The following is a 22,433-nucleotide window of genomic DNA, read 5'->3' as shown; positions in this document are numbered from 1 at the left end:
GGCTTTATATGTCCACCAGTGTAGAGAGACAGGGGCCAAAGACGCATCCTAGAAAGAGTAGGTCTCAGTGACAGATCCCGTGTGTAGGATAGGTCTCAGTGACAGATCCCGTGTGTAGGATAGGTCTCAGTGATAGATCCGTGTGTGGGATAGATCTCAGTGATAGATCCCTGTATAGTATAGATCTCAGTGATAGATCCCTGTATAGTATAGATCTCAGTGATAGATCCCTGTATAGTATAGATCTCAGTGATAGATCCCTGTATAGTATAGATCTCAGTGATAGATCCCTGTATAGTATAGATATCAGTGACATATCCCTGTATAGGATAGATCTCAGTGACAGATCCCTGTATAGGATAGATCTCAGTGACAGATCCCTGTATAGGATAGATCTCAGTGACAGATCCCTGTATAGGATAGATCTCAGTGACAGATCCCTGGCTGTATAGGATAGGTCTCAGTGACAGATCTCAGTGATAGATCTCCTTATGGAGGATATAGGTCTAAGTAACCATTGCATAAAGGGCAGTGTTAATGTCAGGTTCCAATAAAAGGACAGGATTCAGTGACAGATCACAGGGAATAGAGATCTCGGTGACAGCTCCTAGTATAAAGAGTTTAATCTCAGTGATAGGTGTCAGGTGGAATGGTAGATCCAAGTATAGAGAGAAGGGAGCAGTGTATAAAGGCATGTCTCAGTGAGAGATTCCCTTATAGAAGACATTTCTGTGTGAGATCCCAGTATGAAGAACTGGTTTTAGTGATATGGCCTATAAAAAGGACAAGTTTTAGTGACAGATCCCACTGAGAGGACATGTTTGCTTCACAGATCCCACTGACAGGACAGGTTTCATTCACAGATCCCACTGACAGGACAGGTTTCAGTAACCAGTATAACTTTTGGCTTTCGGTCATAGACTCGCCTGAGCTCAGGTTTTTAGCTTATTTTGAGCAGGGAGCAGCGGCTTGGCGATTACAGCGATTCTCTCTTTATCAGTGGTTGGCAGGGAAGAGAAGTGATGCCAGGAGCTGGGCTGCCAGGACTGTACTAAGGGTGGCATTTCCGAGCGGAGCCGAGTAAGGATGGGGGCGCTTACAAGCCGCCAGCATGCGGGTGTCGAAGAAGTAGACATGCCACCTAGTTCTATCTACAGATACCCACCGAAGTCTGGTAAGTGCCTGGGGATGCCGAATCATGAAGCTGGGATTAGGAGTACACGGAGTTGTATTTATTGTATTTATCTGTATGTAGTACATACATATTATGTAGAGGAATAAAAGGGATCTCATATAAACACCAACATATATGTCAAATCTATATTATCTTCGATGTATAATATTTATATTTCGTATGATAAAGTTTTCTTCTGCTAATATGTACATGCATGTGAAACCGCTGTGTACCAGTAACACACCCTGTGCGTTAATAGCCCTTGTATGTTGCATTATGGGGCATATACTACTTCAAAATATCTTCCTGAGCTGGAGAATCCCACATCCTATCATGCGCAGCCAGCCCATACGTTTATTTGGCTAATAACGTACGTCAGATTTAAGATGCTCTTCTGAGATGCAGGACAGGTGCGTGTTAAGCTACAATTGTTTATTGATTTATATAGTGCTATCATACTCCGCGGCGCTGTACAATGGCATTTAAAAATGAGTGTAATGCGGTACGTTCTGTGCACACGGTATTCGTCATCCCTGCGTGCTCCTTAAATGTGATGCATTTCTGCGCCTTGGCAAGCGGAGCCCATCACTTAAGAGTTCTCCCCAGTAGTGAACCAGTTACAAATGACCTTATGAAAAATACATCCGCAGGGCCTCTTTGGGAAAGCGCATGCATACATTGAGCTTTGAACCATTTTCTTGGACAGGTAAGTGGGTATGATACAGTGCACTGTTCTGCCATGCGCCGTGCTACACGCATGTGATGTTGCTACATGGCATTATATGGGTTATATGCCTACATGCAGTCTGCATGGCGCTTCTGCCAAAAGTGTGCAGAAATACTGGGGTTCTTACCCAGAAGTACTCTGGCTGCTGTGGACTACAATTCCCATGATGCTTGGCTCAGAGATTTGGAGTGTTAGTGATGGGTTCTTACCTCTAGTATTCATCCACTGCATGTGTAGGGCCTAATCTGCTTTCTGCAGAGCGCTCTGCACACCCGTTAAACGCGCCAAGACATATTGTTACGTCTCCTCTCTATACCCGGGGCACAATTCTAAACTAGTACAGTATGTTGTATAATTACACTATATATATATATATATATATATATATATATATATAGTACAGTATGTGGTATAATTACACTATATATATATATATATATATATATATATATATATATAGTACAGTATGTTGTATAATTACACTATATATATATATATATATATATATATATATATATATATATATTTAGTACAGTATGTTGTATAATTACACTATATATAGTACATTATGTGGTATAATTACACACTATATATATATATATATATATATATATATATATATATATATATATATATATATATATATATATTTAGTACAGTATGTTGTATAATTACACTATATATATATATATATATATATATATATATATATATATATATATTTAGCCTCTGTTCTTAGATTGTTACATCTGGCTGTAAACCCTTTGTCCATTTTTTTTGTACATATTAGTGTAATGTATAAACAATATATATACATAAAATATATATTTTTAAAAACCATTAAGTAACTGATTGAAAATGTATAATATATCATGTTACAATCTCAGGGGGTTAAATAATTTTGCACATTTAAATAGATGCAATTGTATGAATTTTGGGGTAGTTTTCAAATATCTGTGTTATCCTGTATTGTGAGATAGCGGGGTGCGTGTTGTGATTGTGAGGTTACAAGTGGGGAGAGCCGGGCCAGAGGCGTCCGGTCGCAGTAGCCGGCACCTTGTGTCTGCACGCTGCGTCACTGCATGGAGTCGCTGCATCAGCGCTGCGGAGCCTCGCATAGGGGCAGAGAGCGCTGCAGCACTGCTGTCACTTCATCAGCGTGCACTGCAAGCAATCAGATCGCATAGCGGAGCCAAACGACTAAGGATTATTATCATTCTTGGACCATTAGCCCTCCTTAATATAGATATAGAAGACCGGTGACGTAACGCGCTGTACGATAACCTTGGACTCTGTCATAAGGATTGACACCGGCAGAAATACACTGTGTGTGGTTTATACAGAGTGCAGATTATCAGGACAGGCGCAGACAGGGCTGGGATTGTTTCTAACGTACAGTGAGCCCCCTGACTGCAGATTATGGAGACACAGATGGACGGACAGTATTGAGTTTGTATATAATTTACGGTGAGCCCCCTGACTGCAGATAATCGGGGCCGGCTGAGACAGTCTTAGTTTCTGTTTAATATTATAACCTCCGGGATGCAGATGAAGGTCGTGCTCAGAGCTTGTACTTCTTTACCTGTCATCTTGTCATTCTCAGGTTAGCGTCCCCCCCCCCACGCACCTGTTCTTCCCCATTACTGCCCAGACTACCTACCTCTTCTATTTAATAATGCAGTGTTTCCAGAAAGCAGCCAGCATGAATAATGCATGCGCTGCACGGCGGAAGTCCTTGTGTTAAGAGCGTTAGTGGCATGCGCTGAGCATTAACCCTTCCCAGATCTAAGACTGACTCTGCAAGTAATAGCACTTGTCTGGCTGGGGCCGCATTGCATCATAATGTACAGCGGCAGCTCAGCAGAGTCATCTTCCACCTAGAAGGTCACGCATCGTTCTGCCGGGGTAACTAAGGCACATCTTACATATTGCTACATATTACATGTGACCGGTATGTGCAATAAGGCAATGCTTGTCAGATAGAACTATTTGCTCAGCCAACCCTGCAGTAATGCAGAGTCTCTGTAAGCCACGGGCACACTCTTTTTTTATCTATTATTATTATTCCTCCTCACGTGTCAATGCATCTGGGCTCAGCCTATTTTAGCACATAACTCGTAGTCAGTGTTTAAGTCAGAAAAGCTATTCATTGTTAAATTATCATTTTTTATTTATATTATTATTTATTCTGGCAGATGAAGCCGGTCATGATCTTCTTCGTCGTCCTCTACTTTTAGTTTCTGTACTGCATGTCTCCCCCCGATGTCACGTGTTTTCAGGGAGTGTTATTTTAATTACGTTTACCAAGCTTTCTGTGGGCTGTTTTTTTGCACATTTTAACAATTTCTTTCAGCACAGAGAAACAAAGAGTTATACATTCGTTAATTAATTCCAAAAACACGGCCATTGCTATGAAGTTAACTCCCTTTGCCCCTATAACGGCTTCCACTCTTCTGGGAAGTCTTTCCATGAGATTTTGGAGAGTTTCTGTGGGAATTTTTGCCTGTTCATCCCCAGTAGAGTATTTGTGAGGTCAGGCGCTGATGTTGGATGAGAAGGTCCGGCTCAGTTCATCCCAAAGGTGTTCGATGGGGTCGAGGTCAGGGCTCTGTGCGGCCGGTCAAGTTCTTCCACCTCAAACTCATCCAACCCAAACTCATCCAACCATGTGTTTATGGTCCATATGGTGCCCCGGGCGCAGTCACGCTGGAATAGAAAAGGGCCTTCCTCAAACTGGTTCCACAAAGTCGGAAGCATACAATCTGAAACGTCTTCGTATGATGTAATATTACCCGTCGCTGGAACTAACAGGCCTAGCTGGGATATGATGTCATATTGTACGACTTTATTCAGTGACGCACAGACCACAAGTTGAGGGAGAGATGGAGAAAGCAGCAGCACTGTGGGCCACCTGAAGGGTGGACCTAGAATTTTGACCACTATTTTAAAATGTAGGATGCATGATTTTTGACAGGTACGAGGTGGTAAAATGTGTTAGAGACTGATGTGTTATAGAGAATCATTCTGTGATTAGCCCACTATGTTTGCATCAGCTTGTTTTCTTCTCACCGCTTACTTTGTGTTTCTTTGCCGCCGTAGGCAGTTACTTCGCCAGCCATTTCATCATGGGTGGGGAGAAGTTTGAATCCAGTCACCCTGAAGGGTACCTGTTTGGAGAGAACAGCGACCTGAACTTCCTGGGGAGCCGTCCCGTCACGGTGCGTCTCACGGCGCGACTCGAATGCTGCGAAGCTTGATCTTTATCGTATCAGTAGGGGGGAGAATATCGGCGTCGCGGTGCGATCCAGTTAATCCCTGTGTTCAGATACGTGTGAATAATCAGATACATTTATACAGAGCCTTTCATCGTTCTGTCTGCATTACATTCATTGTCTATTTACTTCTGAACCTGCTGTGCTGCTCATCCCAAGGATGTCCCCCTCCTGTGTCAGTCTGCATGGCCAGGGCACACCGGGATAACACCCCCTCCTCTCCTGTACCAGCCTCGCTCACACGTGCATGGCTAATCCTGCATGCACGCTGTTAACCCTCACTGCCATGCCTCCTCAGACACAGATGCCCAGCATCTAAGCACCGGACACCATCTGCACACAGATTATCGCTCCAACCCTCGCTGCTGCAGTCTAACCCCACGCAGAGCCACACCGTGGCCACACGATCTCTCGCTCATCAGTTTCTTTAACAGTCTTAACATGCCTTAATAAATAACAGGAAAATACAGATGCAGACAAGAAAAAGAGACAGGATCTCCGAAGGGTTTCTAAATACTATTTATTGTTAAATCTATAGAAAGTGGCCTTGGCAGGGTGTTATCACCATGGCAACCAATGGAATGTGCCTGTTAATTGGACAGAGAGGTGGTTCTACTATATAAGCATATTAGGCAGCTGCTTAGGGCCCTTGTTGGTCCAAGGTTAAGGTGGCCTTAAATGATAAAGGGCAGAGAGCAGTAGAAGCGTGACACGTTTCCGATAGTTATATCACTTTATGGTATATATTCTTTTTTATTAAACTTCACATTGATCAATTTATCGATATGCTTAGGGGCAGATCTGATTGGATCATTGACCATTGTCCAAACATTGCGCCAGAATCAATTGTTAGCTTAGCCCCGAGTGTCCGTACCAGGCTGTGATCCATGAGTTCAGAGAGCGCATGCTATTGGGTAGCAGCTTCAAGGCCTCATAAAATAATACAAATAAACTCTTTTCCAGAAGCAAAATATTTTAGATATCAGGCGTTCAATATTTAAAAATCCTTTATGTTGAAGGAATCCCTAAAGTTTGAATTTTGGAGTAAATCTTGTCCTCCGTGTTCTAGGTTCCAGCTTCCCCTGCGCAGGTTTGTAGAGCAGGGACGGTCATCTGTCCGCAGGTCTTGTGTGCGTAGCTATTTTGGCTAAACTGACCCTAAAAAAGAAATACAGTTTTTAAAAAAAATATACACATACAACAGCAAATAAAATGTTTAAATGATTCTTTACGGCACGGCTGATGAAGTCCAGCGTGTATCTAACGTACAGCGTGTCCCCAGACTGCAATAAAAACCCTTTAAAGACTTTCATTGGTCAGTGTAAGGGTGATTAAGACTGTGTCATTCTATTTTATACCTCAAGGTAGTACGATAAGGACTCAGGTTGTTTGTCTAGTAGATTGAGATAATATCTAGAACACATAATCGTATTATGCAAGAACTATAACTTTTATAAAAAGCAGAATGAGTTTTAAGAACTCCATGTCTAATGTGATGTTGGGGACAATAATGTTGATGAGGGTCAGAGGCCTCGGTTTTAGCTGAGCTTTCCAAAAGCTATTTAGAGCAAATAGTTCCCCCTACAAGTCTATTGACACAGTGGAAGTCGGCTAAAGCTCTTCTCTACGGTGTGGGCTCCTCCTCGCGCATCTACCTGACCCTTAGGATCCTTTGCATGCACTTCTTGGTTCCTCACAACTCTTTTTTTTTTTCTTAATTTTTCACCTTTTATTTCCATTCCTCTCTTGATTTTCTTGTGATTTCTGGTGCTTGTTTAGTGTTGCTGGGCTTCCGTGAGATATCCCTGTATACCGTATCACTCAGCTTCTGGTGGGTCTCACCTTGGTGGCTCCAGTTTCACTTCTATACGTTATCGTGTATACTGTGGCTCGGTCCCTGTGTTACATGTCACTGTTATCATTACCGTGCTTTATGGACCTTTGTCTATATTAATGGTGTATTGACATGCGTTGTAATGTTTAACAGCGTGTGATATGACTGGAAGAAGATGATGACATAAGAGAGCTATTTAGATCATGTAAGCGGTGGGTACACACTGGAGGAAGATGACACTTTGCACCTAAATAAACCTTTTAGTACACGGTTTGCAGATAAACTGCATATTAACTGCCTTTCAGAGTTATAAATACCCCAGGTCTGTTAGCGTAGGGGTAACGTGGAGAAATATAAGAGATGGGGTATAAGTGATAGCTGGCGGGGTAGCGGGCGCCTTCATGACAGACGGATGATATTAATAGCTTTAGCCAGACATCGGGGGTACGAACCTCTGATTGTTATCTGCGGATATCTCATATTATGCAGCCGTGACATACACATGTATAATGTTCGGAAACTGATAATAAGAAGTGCCATTTTTTTTAAAATAGTTTTCTTGCCGGTTTTTGTGAATTGCACAAGTTAATTTTTTGCAAAAACATATTACTGATTTTTTTTTTTTAGCATACAACAAGCATCGCATTAACACACAAGAAAATGGGGACTTTATAGAAAAGTGCCTTTCCTTATGTCTTAAGCTTTCATTCCGTTATAGCGAGTTATAGCGCACCAGCCGCTGACTTGTAAATGTTTAGTCTGAAGAACCCGCACTGACACACCAATTTTTTAAGAAATATGTCATCCTTACGGTTCTTCACTAAACTTTGGGTTGGTTTGGGGTTTGACGAAACGTCTGTAAACGTGTGTGTGTGTGGGGGGTTGGTGTGAGAGTGAAGTCCATCAGTTGAGTTCATTGCTTATTGTTAATACCACTCCCTATACATCTGACAATGTCCGTTCTATATATTAAGTCTGCTTGCAAGTTTGGTGGTGGGTTTTGTCACATGTCCTGCTTTCTCCCGTCACAGTTCCCGTATGCGGCCCCCTCCCCTCAGGAGCCAGTGAAGACCCTGCGCAGTCTGATTAACATCCGCAAAGACACCCTGCGCCTGGTCAGGTGAGCTGCCGCATTACCTTCTGCATACAGCGCTGTGGAAAAGTGTCCAGATTTCCTTGATTTATTAAATGTTTCAGATCATCAAAATAATTTTATTATAAGGCAAAAACAATGTGAGTAAAGACAAAGTGCAGCTCTTGTTTAGTGAAGGTGAAGGGTTAATTAAAACCTATATCACCCATGTGAAAAACTAATTGCCCTCCTAAACCTAACAACAGCCACCAATTCATCTTTTACATCATTGTGGAGGAATTCTGGCCACTCTTCTTGGCAGAATGGTTTTAATTCATCCACAGTGGAGGGTTTTTTAGCTCTTTTTTAACGTCATGCCCCAGCAACTCAATCAAATTCAAGTCACTCGGACACTCCTAAACCTTTATTTTGTTTCTTTGGAGCCGCTCAGAGGTGGATTTGCTTGTGTGCTTCGGATCAATGTCCTGCTGCATAACCCAACTTTGCTGGAGCTTTAGGTAATAAACTGATGGCCGGACGTTCTCCTTCAGGATTTTTTGGTAGAGAGCAGAATTCAGGGTTCCATTAATTATGGCAAGCTGCCCAGGTCCTAAAGAAACAAAGCAGCCCCACCATGACGCTGCCACCAATGCATTTGACTGTTGGTATGGTGATCTTATTCTGTTAGCTTTTCACCAGATGTAACAGGACCGATGTCTTCCAAAAAGTTCCACTTTTGACTCATCAAAGTCTTGGAGGCATCAAGATTGTTTTGGCAAACGTGAGAGGAGCCTTTTGGTTCTTTTTGGTCAGCAGTGGTTTTCACCTCTCCTATGGATGCCATTTTTGCTCAATCTCTTTCTTATTGTGGAATCTCGAACACTGAACTTACCTGAGGCAAGTGAGGCCTGCAGTTCTTTACATGCTAGTCTGGGTTCTTTTGTGACCTGGATGAGTCCACTCTTGGAGTAATTTTGGTAGACCAGTAACTCCTGGGAAGGTTCACGCTGTTCCAAGTTGTCTCCATTTGTAGATATTGGCTCTCACCCTGGTTCGTTGGAGTCCCAGAGCCTGAGAAATGTCTTTGTAACCCTTTCCAGACTGATAGATGTCAATGACTTTGTTTCTCATCTGTTCGTGAATTTCTTTAGATTGTGACATCATGTGCTGCTCTTTGAGACGTTTTATCCTACTTCATTTTGCAAGACTGGTTCTATTTAATTGATGTTTAAATTCATCAGGGCTGCCAGATATCAAGGCTGGGTGTGTCTAGTGAAATTGCCAGTTATCAATTACATTTGGTTAAATGTTTGATTTAGTAACTAAGTGGGCAATTATTTACTGTTTACTTGAAGAAGAAATTGGGAAGCTGTAAATACTTTTACACAGCACTGTACATCGAGATGGGGCACTGCTTGATCCTTTCCCTTCCTAAGAGGCCAGTACATTGTTTTCGGCTGGAGGAAGAGCCCAGTCTCCTTCTAGGAGAGAGACCTACAATCGATTGCGCTTCCTACTTTATGCCACGATGCCGTGTGGTCAATTATTTTGTTTCTGCTGGAGTAGAATAGTCTAAAAAATACCTACCTGATGTAACCATTCAAGGTATAGCAACTTTATATTAAGTACAGCCTGTGTAGCATCCTCCGCTTTACTATATATGCCTGCCATTGATATAGGTGAAGGCAGAGTCACCATGTGGTTCTACCGGTTTTTGGTTGGGTTACCCAGAAGATGGCAGGTACTGTCAAACAGAGAGCCATTGTGAATGGCTGGGATCCATGGGAGCTTAAGTTACAGTCATGGACCCAAGTCTTGCCTACTCCTACATATAGGCTGCTATCATATCACATTGGGTTATAGATATTTAAATGGATAGTAACATCATTTTTTTTTAAGGATCAGTAAAATAAGCTATGTCCTATTTTTCAAAGAATGGGACACGACTGCTTCTTTAGAATGTCATTATTCCAATAATATGATAAATGTAGTTCCTATATCACTAAGTTTATGATACTATCACTGTTACAGGGTCACCGTACCCAAGGCTGGGTACCCCTGTTTGAGGGCTGAGGAATCACCAGTCAGTCCCTCATACAGATAGCACTCAGCTATCCACGGATCATCCAGACCACCATTCGTAGTAAACCAAGAAGAACTCTTTTATTTACAAACACACAGAATTTATATACAATCTCAATGCAATGTGTACCGAACCCAACCCCCAATCCCATCAGCCACATCCCATCACAAATCCCGTCAGTATACAGGGGATGTATCAGGTGAGGGGATTACAGAATACAATGGGTTCCCCCACCTGTGTTATCCCCCCTGTAGTGCGGGTGCCGTCTGGGCAGACAGGGCTGTGCTGGCTGATTAAGAGCCCCAGCCAGATTATAGGATCGTCTCTTTGAAGGCTGGGGCTGAATCCACATCAGTCTCTGGGCCGGTTACACAATAAACACAATATAATATATTACCGGGTCACAGTATACAGAACCGGACACAAAAGCGCTCCGTGACCCGGCTAAACTTCATATGACATAAGAGCCAGCTAGCCTGGCCCTGTCACAATCACTACTACTTGGTTGCAGCCCTGCAGATCTCGGATACTGATCCTCTTTCTCGGCAGGTTCACTGAAGAAGTTAAGACCGGCGGGGCAGAGGGGACCCGGCCCAAGGTGCGTTACAATGTGGAGTTCACCTTTGATACAGATGCACGGGTTGCAATCACCATTTATTACCAGGCGTCTGAGGAGTTCCAGGGAGGCATTGCCAGGTGAATGGGCATAATTAAAGCCAGGGTGTTTTTAAAGATGGTTGCTACTGTCTGCTGTAGCCCCGGGGAAGGGTGTCTTGAAACGGTAGCTCAGGCTGTGGCTGGTTCGGGCTGATTCTGTGATGAGTAGATGGGTCCGTTGCTGTAATGGGTATGAGGTTCTTTGCAGTGCTTGGTAACTCCTTGTAGTTGTATAACGTGTCCTTATTAATTGGCAGGCGGCTGGATCTCTCCAGCGGGGAGCTGGCCTCTGTCATGTAATATCTCATTAATGGCCGGGCAATGTTTTGAAGGACCTGTAACAGCTTTGCATGTCAAGTCTTGTATTGGGAAGTAGGTCAGGCCCAGTATGTTGGTGAATCGTCAATCTGTTAGGTGTGTTAGCCCTTGCACAGGTACAGACAACGGATTGTATGCTCGTGTGCCCCGCAGTTATGTCCCCAAGTCCAGCAACCTGCGGTCAGACACCGTGCATTATAAGAGAGGGGCCAGCCAGCAGTTCTGTCTCCCTTCACACACCGTGGACCCCTCCGAGTGGAGGGAAGAGGAGGTACGTCTGCTCTCTGTTTTCCAGCGCTCCACCGGCTGATCTGAAACCCAGCTATTTAACCTCACATGCAACTCGTATCACACGACCATGTTACATATATATGGGGGTTAGACTATTAATCCATTAATCCAAATAAATTCTTCAGCAGTCATTCCGAAAGTACTATACTACTGTAGGTAATTAGGTAAATAAGTACCCCTCCTCCTTGGTTAAGGTGGGCTATATCTAGCACAGTCTGAGATATTCTAGTCTAGGTTGAACATTATTATTTTTTCTTTGTATAAAATATGCCATTGATTGAGTCTTCTTGGTGTCATGTAAGGTATGTGATCATGCGATCACTTTAGGAAACTCTTTCAATATTATTTAGAACACACAGCTGGTGCTGAATCTGCTACAACCCCCCCAGGCGAGAAAGATCAGCAATGGTACCATGCAAAACATAGTGTATTAGTGAATAACTGCTCAGTGAGGAGAAACGTCAGAACAAGAGATCATAATCTAAAACTAGAGTGTCCGAGGCTTAGATGTGACGTAAGGAGTTTTTACTTTACAGAGAAGTTGGTAGATAAGTGGACCGACCTCACAGCGGAAGTGGTAGAGGCTAAAACAGTACGGTAATTGAAACGTGTGGGATAGACATAAAACTATTCTGAATATAAGACAAGACCAAGGACTGTCTAAGGTTTGAGTCTCTACTTTAGGAACAATATGTAGACTAGATGGGCCAAGAGATTCAGTGTTTCAGATTGTCTATATAAAGTCACATTTCTGGTATGTATGTCAATTACCATTCCTTGTGGTTTCCAGCTTCCTTTTGACCTGGATAGAGAGGTTTATCCTATGGTGATTCACGCTGTGGTGGAGGAAGGAGAAGGTGAGATGTTTACCTGTCTTTCAATGTCTCTTCATATCTACTCATTTTTTCCCCACCCCAGCTCATATTTTTATTCTGGTGTCTGTCTTTCAGACTGAAACCTGACAATGCATTGTGTTCTAATAATACTTTACACAGTTACCGGAGCATGCGACATGTTGGCCTCCACCTATTGAGGTTTTATGAATGAAGAGGGAATTCAGTATAAGGTTTTAAGTTATAAGTGGTGTTATCACCATGGCAACCAGTGAACCTGTCCAGTCAGTTATGAATAACCATTTGTAGGCCCCATCATCCTCATAGTTCGTACGAAAAAACCCAAAAAACTGTCCCTACGCAGCAAATGACCTGCAGTAATGACAAACTACTTTCAGAAATAGTGTTTGTTTGAAATTGGTCTCTTGAGGTCCCAGCAGGATGGAGGAGGCCACGTCTGACCAAAAATGAGGAACCGGGTTGGGTAAAAGGTCTCCTCCTTGGTCAGCGTGTTTGGTACCTGTTTGAAGAAGGACGTGCTCTTGTGTAGGCTGTATGTGGATACTTTCTCTGCTGGTGACACGAAGAAATACAGTTATATTTACTGCTCACATTTTAATTATATCCTTTTTTTCCCCAGAGCATCTAGGGCACTCCCATGTTCTTATGGCAACATTTGAAAAGGTGAGTAACCAGAAAACACTGGATTTGGTTAATCACTAAACTGCGTTATCCTGTAAAGGGTTACTGGGGTTGTCTGCTGTGATTGGAGCCTCCTTATGCATTTTGTCTTTGAGTGGGGGGTTCAGCAGTGACTTTAGCCTTGAAGTTCTGTCTCTTTCTTAAGTGGAGGCTGGAGCATTTATGGAGTACAGCTTGGTTGAGCTCCCTGTTTATTAAATGAAGGTTGGTTTAGCTCTGTTTATTGAATGGAGGCTGGTTTATCTTCCTGTTTATTGAATGGAGGCTGGTTTATCTTCCTGTTTATTGAATGGAGGCTGGTTTATCTTCCTGTTTATTGAATGGAGGCTGGTTTATCTTCCTGTTTATTGAATGGAGACTGGTTCAGTTCCCTGTTTATTGAATGGATGCTGGTTTATCTTCCTGTTTATTGAATGGAGGCTGGTTCAGTTCCCTGTTTATTGAATGGAGGCTGGTTCAGTTCCCTGTAAAACGAGTGCAACCCAGCTGAGCTCCCAATGGTGTGAGTGGACCGTGGCTGTAGAGCGGATGCACGTCCCTTTCCCGTAGTTTATCTCACTACCTTCTCTCTTTGCAGCATGCGGATGGAGGTTTTTGTGTGAAGCCCTTGAAGCAGAAGCAAGTGGTGAGAAGGGGAGAACTGAAGGGGGTCTAATTATCTAAGTGGGGCTGCTATGGAGTTATGTTATCTTTCACCTTCTACAGGTGGATGGAGTCAGTTACCTTCTACAGGAGATCTATGGGATTGAAAATAAGTACAATTCATGTGACCCCAAGGTAAAAAAATATATTCATTTATATGTGGATTCACAAACAGGCTTTTCCGTGCTTATGCACAATACGGTCACCAGTGGTGACAATGTTATAAAATTTGCCCTTGCTCCTCCATGGTGATCCAGCAGCTGAGATGATGCCTGCAGCATGCTGTCTGTCTTAGACAAAATACATGCCTTATATATGTATATGTATATGTGCCCATAATATGTAGCTGGGCTCAAGAACACCCATTAACGTGCATATTCACACCTGCTGTAGAAGTAGTTTGTTGTTTTATCTGGATTTTTCATATGCCTCTTTTTAACAATTACATTCGGTAATCTGTGGGGGATACTGCTCTATGTTCTTATTGTAGTATTTGTGTGCCGTGTTCACACGTGTATACGTTTTGTGCCGTGGGATGAGGACACTGTTTTGAAATAATTTCCTTTCCCAGGTGATGGAAGACGAAGTTAGTGATAACAGCGCAGAGTGTGTGGTGTGTCTGTCCGATGTCCGGGACACGCTCATTCTGCCGTGCAGACACCTCTGTCTGTGTAACACGTGTGCGGACACCTTGCGTTACCAGGCCAGTAACTGCCCCATCTGCCGGCTCCGTGAGTACCGCGGACACTCAGACTCCCAGCGTTAAACTTGTGCTTTTCAGTCAGTGTTTGTCATTCACTCTCCTACTACCCCGTCTAAGTCAAACATCCATTTATCCCTTGTTGGTTTTTACACGTTGTAGTTTCTCTTCTTCTTTCACAGATACAGAAATCCTTTCGTCTTTCTCTGTATTTTGTGATTCTCATCTTCTACACTCAGATCCCAAACTCACAATTAGTGGCCAACCCAAACGGACTCTGATAACACTTGTTTTTTCATTCCTCTCACTCGCCAGCATTTCGAGCTCTCCTTCAAATCCGAGCTATGAGGAAGGTCCCTGGTCCTCACTCCCCGGCCGGATTCAGCCCGATCCTCGCTGCTCCGACCTCTGACTCAGAGGAGCACACGGTGAGTGGCAGTCTTCTCTCACTCACTTTAAACATGAAGCCCAGCTCTCCCACTAAGATACCTACTACCACACTACCCTGCTAACCCAGCCAATGAATATCTGTACGAGACGCTTATATATGTGTATATGTACGCCATTTGTGTGAATGTATATATTGCTAGTCAAGGGTAAAATTAAAAACTCATCCAATGTTATGTATTTATATATTATTATTATTATCTTTTATTTATATAGCGCCATTATATAGCAGCATTTAGTACAATACATATAATCAAGAGAACTGACCCTACGCATTCTTATCCTACTTTTTAATATATACATAGCCCTCTTTTTCATAAAAAAATACATAATAAAGTATAAGTTTTTTTAATCTTAACTTTTCCCATTGCACCATGTAAAAATATATTATTTGTACTTCTCGCATATACTTGCTCAACTGGTTTCCTTTCGTATTCTTTTTGTTTGGTTAGATATTTGTATGGTTAAGGAAGTATGTTGCTAAATTGTTGCATTCTTCTTTTTCCTTTCTCTTTTAAGCATTATTACGCAAAAGTAACTACCGTATTGGCTCAAATATAGGCCGCACTTTTTCCCCCCACTTTAAGTCTTTAAAGTGGGGGTGCGGCCTATATTCGGGGTCTAGCGCCCGCCGGGCAGGCAGCAGGGTTAGGATACAGATCCCCCGCAGCGGTGCAGGGGACCTGCATCCTACTCTCCGATACGCTCAGACAGCCTCCCCTGCCAGCACTTTCCACGGGGGGGGGGGGGTGTGCCGGCACGGGAGGTTGTCTAAGCGCATCGTGCGGACAGTCACCGGCTGCGGAGGTTGTTTACCCGCATCGCCGCAGCCGGTGACCGTCCGCACGATTCGTTTTACCTCTGCCCCCAAGACTTACCAGAGCAGACTCCCGGGTGTCTTACGGGGCCGGCGGGGGACATCTACGCAATACGCGTATACAACTTCCGGTGCCGGCACATCCGCTGAGTGCCGGCACCGGAAGTTGTATACGCGTATTGCGTAGATGTCCCCCGCCGGCCCCGCAAGACACCCGGGAGTCTCCTCTGGTAAGTCGGGGGGGGGAGGAGGACGACAGTGGCAGCATACCTCGGGGGGGGGGGGGAGGACGACAGTGGCAGCATATCTCGGGGGGGGGAGGACAGTGGCAGCATATCTCGGGGGGGGACAGTGGCAGCATATCTCGGGGGGGGGAGACAGAGTGGCAGCATGTTTTTTTGGTGCTTTTTTAAAGAAAAAAACACCAAACTTTTAGGGTGCGGCCTATATACGGGGGCGGCCTATATCCGAGCCAATACGGTATTTGTTTTCTTCATTATCTCCAACTGTTCCAACTGTCTCACCGCGGGTGTCTACCCTATTTGTCCTTCTCAGTCATCTGAACATGTGCCTCCTGGGTATGAGGTGGTCTCGCTCCTAGAGGCCCTGAACGGACCCCTCACGCCATCCCCATCTGCTCCACCATTACGGGCTCTTGGGGAAAACCGGCGTCCTGGTGGTCTTCCAACTTATGGCAGTGACATCCAGTTACCCCATCTTCGAATGCACTCGCCCTTGCAACATCTGTGTGGGAGCCAGGCATTAAAACTGAAGAAGAGCATCTCCAGGTGAGCGAGGTTTTTTGATGTGTAATGTATCTGTATTTGTTCCCACATGATCACAACCCTGTATCTGACTAGATGACCATGTGAAAGGTGCCACTGCCTGCGAAGCCATTCCGAGAGTTACTTGGTAATTAGGTATTCATTACTTGAGTGGTGTGGTTTTTCAGGTCAATTTCCCAGAATTCCTCAGTGCTGCAGGAGGATGAGATGGAGAAATCATTTAGTGAAGCAGAGATCCTGACTTCTAGGAAAAAAACACCCCAGCTGGCAGAGGTGAGAAAGCAAGCAGGCAAGCAAATGATAAAATGCAAGATAAGAGTGGTAGGGAGGGATGGATGAAAGAAGACGGTCGCTCTGCGGGCTGGAAAGCGGGTCAAGGCAAATGAAGTGAACAAGGAGACAATTTTTTTTTTACTTCATGACCAAAAGTGAGAGTTTGTACGTTTTAGGGCCAATGCCATTGAGTTTCTCCTACAACAACAGCCCACATAATCTATAGGTAACCATTGCCATTCTTGCAGGCAAAAAATGCCAGAGTTGGGCCATTAAGATAACAGAATGAAGCTAATTAGAATGCAGAATCCTGCAGATGGAAGACAGATTGGGGCGGATTAGTGTGTATGTTAGTGTGATGGGTAATTAAGTGATATGATTGAGAGGACGAATGGGCAAATGCACAACCCGTGGGGGGTATTAGGGATGGATGGAGGGGAGAAACTTGCCAAGCATGGAGACACCAAGGTATAATGTGAGCATGGGTTTAGTTGGCTATTTCTCATTAATATGCCTTCCTTCAGGAGTGCGGAGCAACCCCAGAAAGCGAGAATCTGACCCTGTCTTCCTCTGGAGCCATCGATCAGTCTTCCTGTACCGGGACCCCCTTATCTTCCACGATCACTTCCCCCGAAGGTCAGTTACTTTAACCACTTCATTACACCAAATACGGATGTGACACCAAACTCTGTGTGACATAATCACAAAAATGCCCTGTGTTAGTATTACCATAATAGGTAACATAATCATGCACAGAATCATGCGCCGCGGGTTCCTGGTACACACGTGTCTGAGCCAGGGAGGCTTCCCAGGTGTCTTTCTGTGATATTTTGATGTTGGTTTGTGGTTAGATGTATTCTAGTCATATGTCACAAAGAGTATTCTCTCATCGCAAACCCACAATACAGGACATGACGCACACTCCGAGAGCCAATCATAGAAGAAAAAACACTCATGTGTAGAGAATGAGGAGTGAGGTAATGAACCTTCCATTCAGAAGTTCACACAATGACAGCCACGCTGCAGCCCCAATCGTGAGGGACAAATCTCACATAAAAACCCCCATAGTGACATTAAAGGGACTTTCCGTAACAAAAAAGCAGAGTCTTAGAACTCCCCATAGTAAGATGAACTGTGACTTAGTTTCCAGCATACAGAGAGGGAGCTCGGGTACCGGGATTTCAGGGACTTCCCTTGAAGGCTACACCGCCACAGCTGAAAGTCACACGTTAAGGGTACCTTTACAGTATAAATATAATAGATCATATTGATCAGGGCTCACAATGGATTGATTTGGAGGCAGAGTTCTCATTATCTCCATAGAACCAACATATTTTTCCTCATTGTTCTAGTTTTAGAAGTTTGCACTTGGTTTACTTGTATATGCAGTATGTGGACTCTTTTGTCTCTGATGAAAAGTCTCATGAACGTCGAGTTGGAAAAGACCTTTTTGCATGTTTGCTGATATCAAAATTCCTGATCAGAATCACAGGATTTGCTTTGTTTGTTGTTCCATGACCATTTAGTTCTTCTTCTCCCACAATCGTGTCCCATTCTTACGCCATTATTTATGTTCTTTTTGTCTTTCTGTTTCCATCTTCTAGCTCTCTGCTGCCGTCATGTTTGTTTATATTTACATCTACATTTTTATCTTACCCTCTAGATGACCAATATTTGTATCCATTGTCTAGCTCGCCTTTTTTTCATCCCTATCTACTTTGTTCTCCTAATGCAGACCCCCTGAGCAGTAGCCTGGCGCAGTCAGTAATGTCCATGGCCTCTTCCCAAAGCCATCAGTCCCAGCTCAGCACGGACACAGTGTCCTCCATGTCTGGCTCCTACACAGCAGGTGGAATGGATGAAGAGGAAGGGGGCATCACACCTTCGCCTCCAGCTGCCCCCAGTGGATCCCCCTCAGAGGAGGGTGAGGTGAGCCTCTCTCCAACATTGCCACCAAGTCCTGAAATGGAGTCAGACACTCTAACATAGTCTTTCATACTATTCACAGCTTTCACTGGTCGAGACGCCAGAGGGACACTTTGTAACCATGTCTGGAGAAGAGATTGATGTTGAGGTACTTTTGCCAGCAATGTTTCAGGGAAACACAGATTGATGGGATTGATGGTCTGTGAGACGGAGTAGAGAATAAGAAGAGGATACAGAATGAAGAGCCAGGCGTACGAGATGTGGTTAAGATAGAGAACACCAGAAGGGTGGAGCAGAATCAGAAAGGAAACTCAATTAGTTTCACATATTTAATTAAGCTTAATTTCAGATGATATCTTGTATTTTATATTTATGTATGTATATATATATATATATATATATATATATATATCCATTTACTCACAGAGTCCATTGCACACCATTCCAAATATTCCAAGCCCGGTGCTAGTAACCAGCAGTTTCCATACAAAACACTTTCAAAAAGATGGTCAGCACCATGTCCTGATGAAAGTCAGTAATGACTGAAACGTCGACTTGACTTTGAATAAAATGAAATTGTCAATTTAAAGACCTGGAGTGCTGACCATCTTTTTGAAAGTGTTATATATATGAAATAGCTCTTTGTAAGTAGCACACAGGAGAGCCTTGCTGCCTTGTAACGCTGGTTTGTATTCTAGGGGAACGTCACAGAGGAGGAATTTGCATCCCCAGAGGAGGACGATGGTAACACGCTTATTATTTCACCTTTTAAATACTAATTAGGGCTTATGCACCCTACATGCAAGGCTCTCCAGGGGTCTTTCATAATGCTTGGCAGGTTCTTCCAGCAGCAGAGTGGTTATATCCCTGCAGCTAAAGAAGCCTCCATTAAAACATATATTCCCCTTCATGCCACTCCACGGTGTATACACCCGAGTGAGTGACTGCATGCAGCCACCCATGTGCCCAGCATGGCAGTGGCATTGAGTCGGCTGTGAGCTTTGCACTAACAATAACCTTCTTATTGTGCACACTAAGTACTTCCTTTTCGGGGCAGTATGTTGGGTGCCTCCTCTGCCCACCCTTAACCTCCTTAAATCCGTTGCAGGGCAGAGAACTGGCAGAGAGTGTGACAATAACAATGCCGCTCAGGTCACGCTGAGGGACGCTCTGGACAATGTGAGGGGCTCTGAGGGCTGCCTGGCCGGTGAGTGGCTGCCTCCCGAACATGAACTCCCTGCTTCCCTTAAATACCCCTAACTTCATAGGGGATCCAGACACTGAGCATGTCACCCTGTGCCCCGGGTGGGCAGAATCAAACCTAGTCATTCACTCTTTCACTCAATTCATGGCTGCCATGCTCTGTCTCTTTCATTCTTACGTTTTCCACTTCTAGACTCACTATTTCCTCTTGTCCAGTCTGTTCCCTTTTTCTGTACCATGCATGTTTTGATTTAATTGAACGGTACTACAGAATAAAGCACTACTTTATAAATTAGTTCATTTTGTTCCTCACTTCCTTGATTTACCCGATTCATCTGCCCACTCTCTTCTCTATCTGTGGTTTTATTTTATTATGTTTTCTTTTATGCTGTCGAGGGCTGTAGCCGTTTCTTTCTGCTGTAAAAGTTCATGTTCGCTATGTGTCAGTTCTTGCTCACTGCTTTGTGCTCTGCCTGACCCTGCTAACCTACCTGCTGCAGCCCCATAGGAACAGCATGTTCCCCAGCAACCCGGGGAGGAATACTCTTAACCCCGTTAGGCTTCTGCTGCATGAGAATACATGCGCCATGTTGATATTTTTGTTTCAGAGAAGCCTGAGGTATCAGGGCCACAACGGACACCGGATCCCCAGTCCTTGGCTTCTGGGGCTATGCAGCCCATTTCTTCCCTCACTTGCCAAAGCCTAGGGCAGGATCTTCTAGGTCCTACTCTGAGGAGGGGAACCACTGAAGTCTTCAAGGGTGAGTGGTGGCCATCCCACCACCATCACAAACAATAAGTGCCAGGGATCATATGACAAACATTAGGTGGCATTTCTGAGAAGTGGGGGAAGAAATAAAAAGGTGCATGGAAGTTTTGCCCTATGCATTACCAACTCAAGACAAACTGACTGTAAATGATGTACATGCCAAGTGCACCTTTGAACCTAACGGGGGTTCTGAGTTTACTGCGGGCTTCATAGCTTCTCTAGCCTTAAGACCAGAGTTCCACATTTGGAATACTGGACCAGACAAGGTTAACTCTATCATTAGGACTTCGCATGATTGTTCCTCCCTGTTGTTATTCCATTTCATGGCACCGTATGTGGCACTAATTGTTCAGCTTCCTTTACTCTTAAATATGGACTATATGCGAAAGACAATATAACAGCATCAAAGACGGTTTGATAGGATTGAGAGGAACGGTGAATTACACGCAGAACGTATGCAGGTCACACAATATATCCTTCCCACTAGGTATAGGAAATCTAATAACAAGATAAACTCCATATCAAGATTTTGCTGCATTTGCGGTTGCCGCAAATTCCAGCCACGTATTCATCTGAAATACCCTTTGGTGCCTATCTGCAACTGCGATTTGGAGGAAAAAAGAGGTTGTTGGTGCCTGCATCGGATGACAGTACTCTGCTGCCCCTTGTGTGTAAAAAGTAACAAGCACTTTGTTACCCCCTGTATTCCGGCTCAGACTGTCCATCAGGCAAACCGTGCAAATACTCAGTGGGGTGATGCCAATAATGCTGCCCTTATAACTGTATTGACGCTTCTGTGGCTGATCGTGTGGCCACCAGCTAATGCACATGACCGTATGCTCCAAAAGTGTAAGGCCATCACTTTATCTGCCCCTCACATTAAACTGCCTTCCACCCTCCATCTATCATGTATTCACTTGCACCTTTTCTTTCTCTGCCGCCCCTCTGCAGTGGTTCTGGATCCACGTCCTCTACCATCTGGAGATTAGGTACGCACACCCTGACCTTACCCATCATCAGTCTATTGTTCCAAAAGGTCTCATTTCACCTGCTCTGCCGGCTTTAAGCTTTTGTAACAAACTGAAGCATTAGAAAGGTCATTCCCAGTGCTGTTAAATGCACAAAAATAACCCAGAAATAACCAAAATGTTGCCTCGCTCATTTTTTGGTGAGAACACCTGATTGTCATACGACAAAAAAGGATATATATTATTACCATAGAAACGGAAAAAGTGTATTAGATGTTTCTTTACCGCATTTACGTGATTAAACTTTCTGATAAAAGAACAAAATGACAGAAAATATAGTCATCTTGCATAACCTAAGTGGAACAGGAACTTTTATGTCCCAAGGTTTTGAATATGGTCTGCGCCGGTATGTTAAAGACATCTGTCCAGGGTGTCCCTGCGGCGCTCTCACCAAGGACAGATTAATGCTAACAGTCTGGTCCTTACAGATAAACATGATGTATTTGATCTGAGTATCTAATAACGACCTATATAATATTTATTTCATGTCCATATCCTTCTTTCCCATTTCTCTTACCTTGTCATCCATTGTAATTTTTTGTGTCTAACCTAATCAGTTGCTCCTCGTTGTTATAAAGTTTACTCATCTATCTTGTAGTGTTAATGCTCTCATGTATTCAGCCGGCCTTCCCACTCTTCTAAGTCATCAGGCCATTTGGTGATCTCCTTTTCCTTATTCTCCTTATCCAACTCTGTCAATTACTTTCAGATGTAAATTTACCTGATGCCCCTGGACACACAGAGAGGCCCCCATACCATGCCCTGGACACCCGTGTTTCCCTGCAGGAGGTGGGTGACAAGCAGAGCCGGCCGGGCACTCAGGATGCGTGATTGCCTCTCTCACCGCCACAGACGTACTGCTTACTTTGTGGACACCTTC

General features: G+C 43.8%; 1 protein-coding gene across 1 annotated transcript; it reads left to right on the top strand.

Annotated features, from left to right (window-relative positions):
• The first annotated feature begins 1,086 nt into the window (after nucleotides 1-1,086).
• Nucleotides 1,087-22,384, top strand: LOC149275985 (E3 ubiquitin ligase Rnf157). Its single transcript, XM_089504069.1, has 19 exons — nucleotides 1,087-1,174; nucleotides 5,001-5,119; nucleotides 8,039-8,127; nucleotides 10,712-10,858; nucleotides 11,291-11,408; nucleotides 12,219-12,285; nucleotides 12,902-12,945; nucleotides 13,541-13,588; nucleotides 13,669-13,740; nucleotides 14,177-14,336; nucleotides 14,621-14,733; nucleotides 16,125-16,357; nucleotides 16,522-16,627; nucleotides 17,152-17,263; nucleotides 18,363-18,556; nucleotides 18,636-18,701; nucleotides 19,252-19,297; nucleotides 19,662-19,760; nucleotides 22,263-22,384. The coding sequence occupies exons 1-19, from the start codon at nucleotides 1,087-1,089 to the stop codon at nucleotides 22,382-22,384; spliced, it is 2,043 nt and encodes a 680-aa protein (XP_089360195.1).
• The last annotated feature ends 49 nt before the right edge of the window (nucleotides 22,385-22,433 follow it).

Source organism: Sceloporus occidentalis, unplaced genomic scaffold, assembly GCF_023333645.1.
Source record: "Sceloporus occidentalis isolate IW3139 unplaced genomic scaffold, rSceOcc1.0.p SCAF_253, whole genome shotgun sequence".
NCBI classification, from domain to species: domain Eukaryota; kingdom Metazoa; phylum Chordata; class Lepidosauria; order Squamata; family Phrynosomatidae; genus Sceloporus; species Sceloporus occidentalis.
The sequence above is the reverse complement of the archived record's forward strand: the minus strand, read 5'-3'. Positions and strand labels throughout refer to the sequence as shown.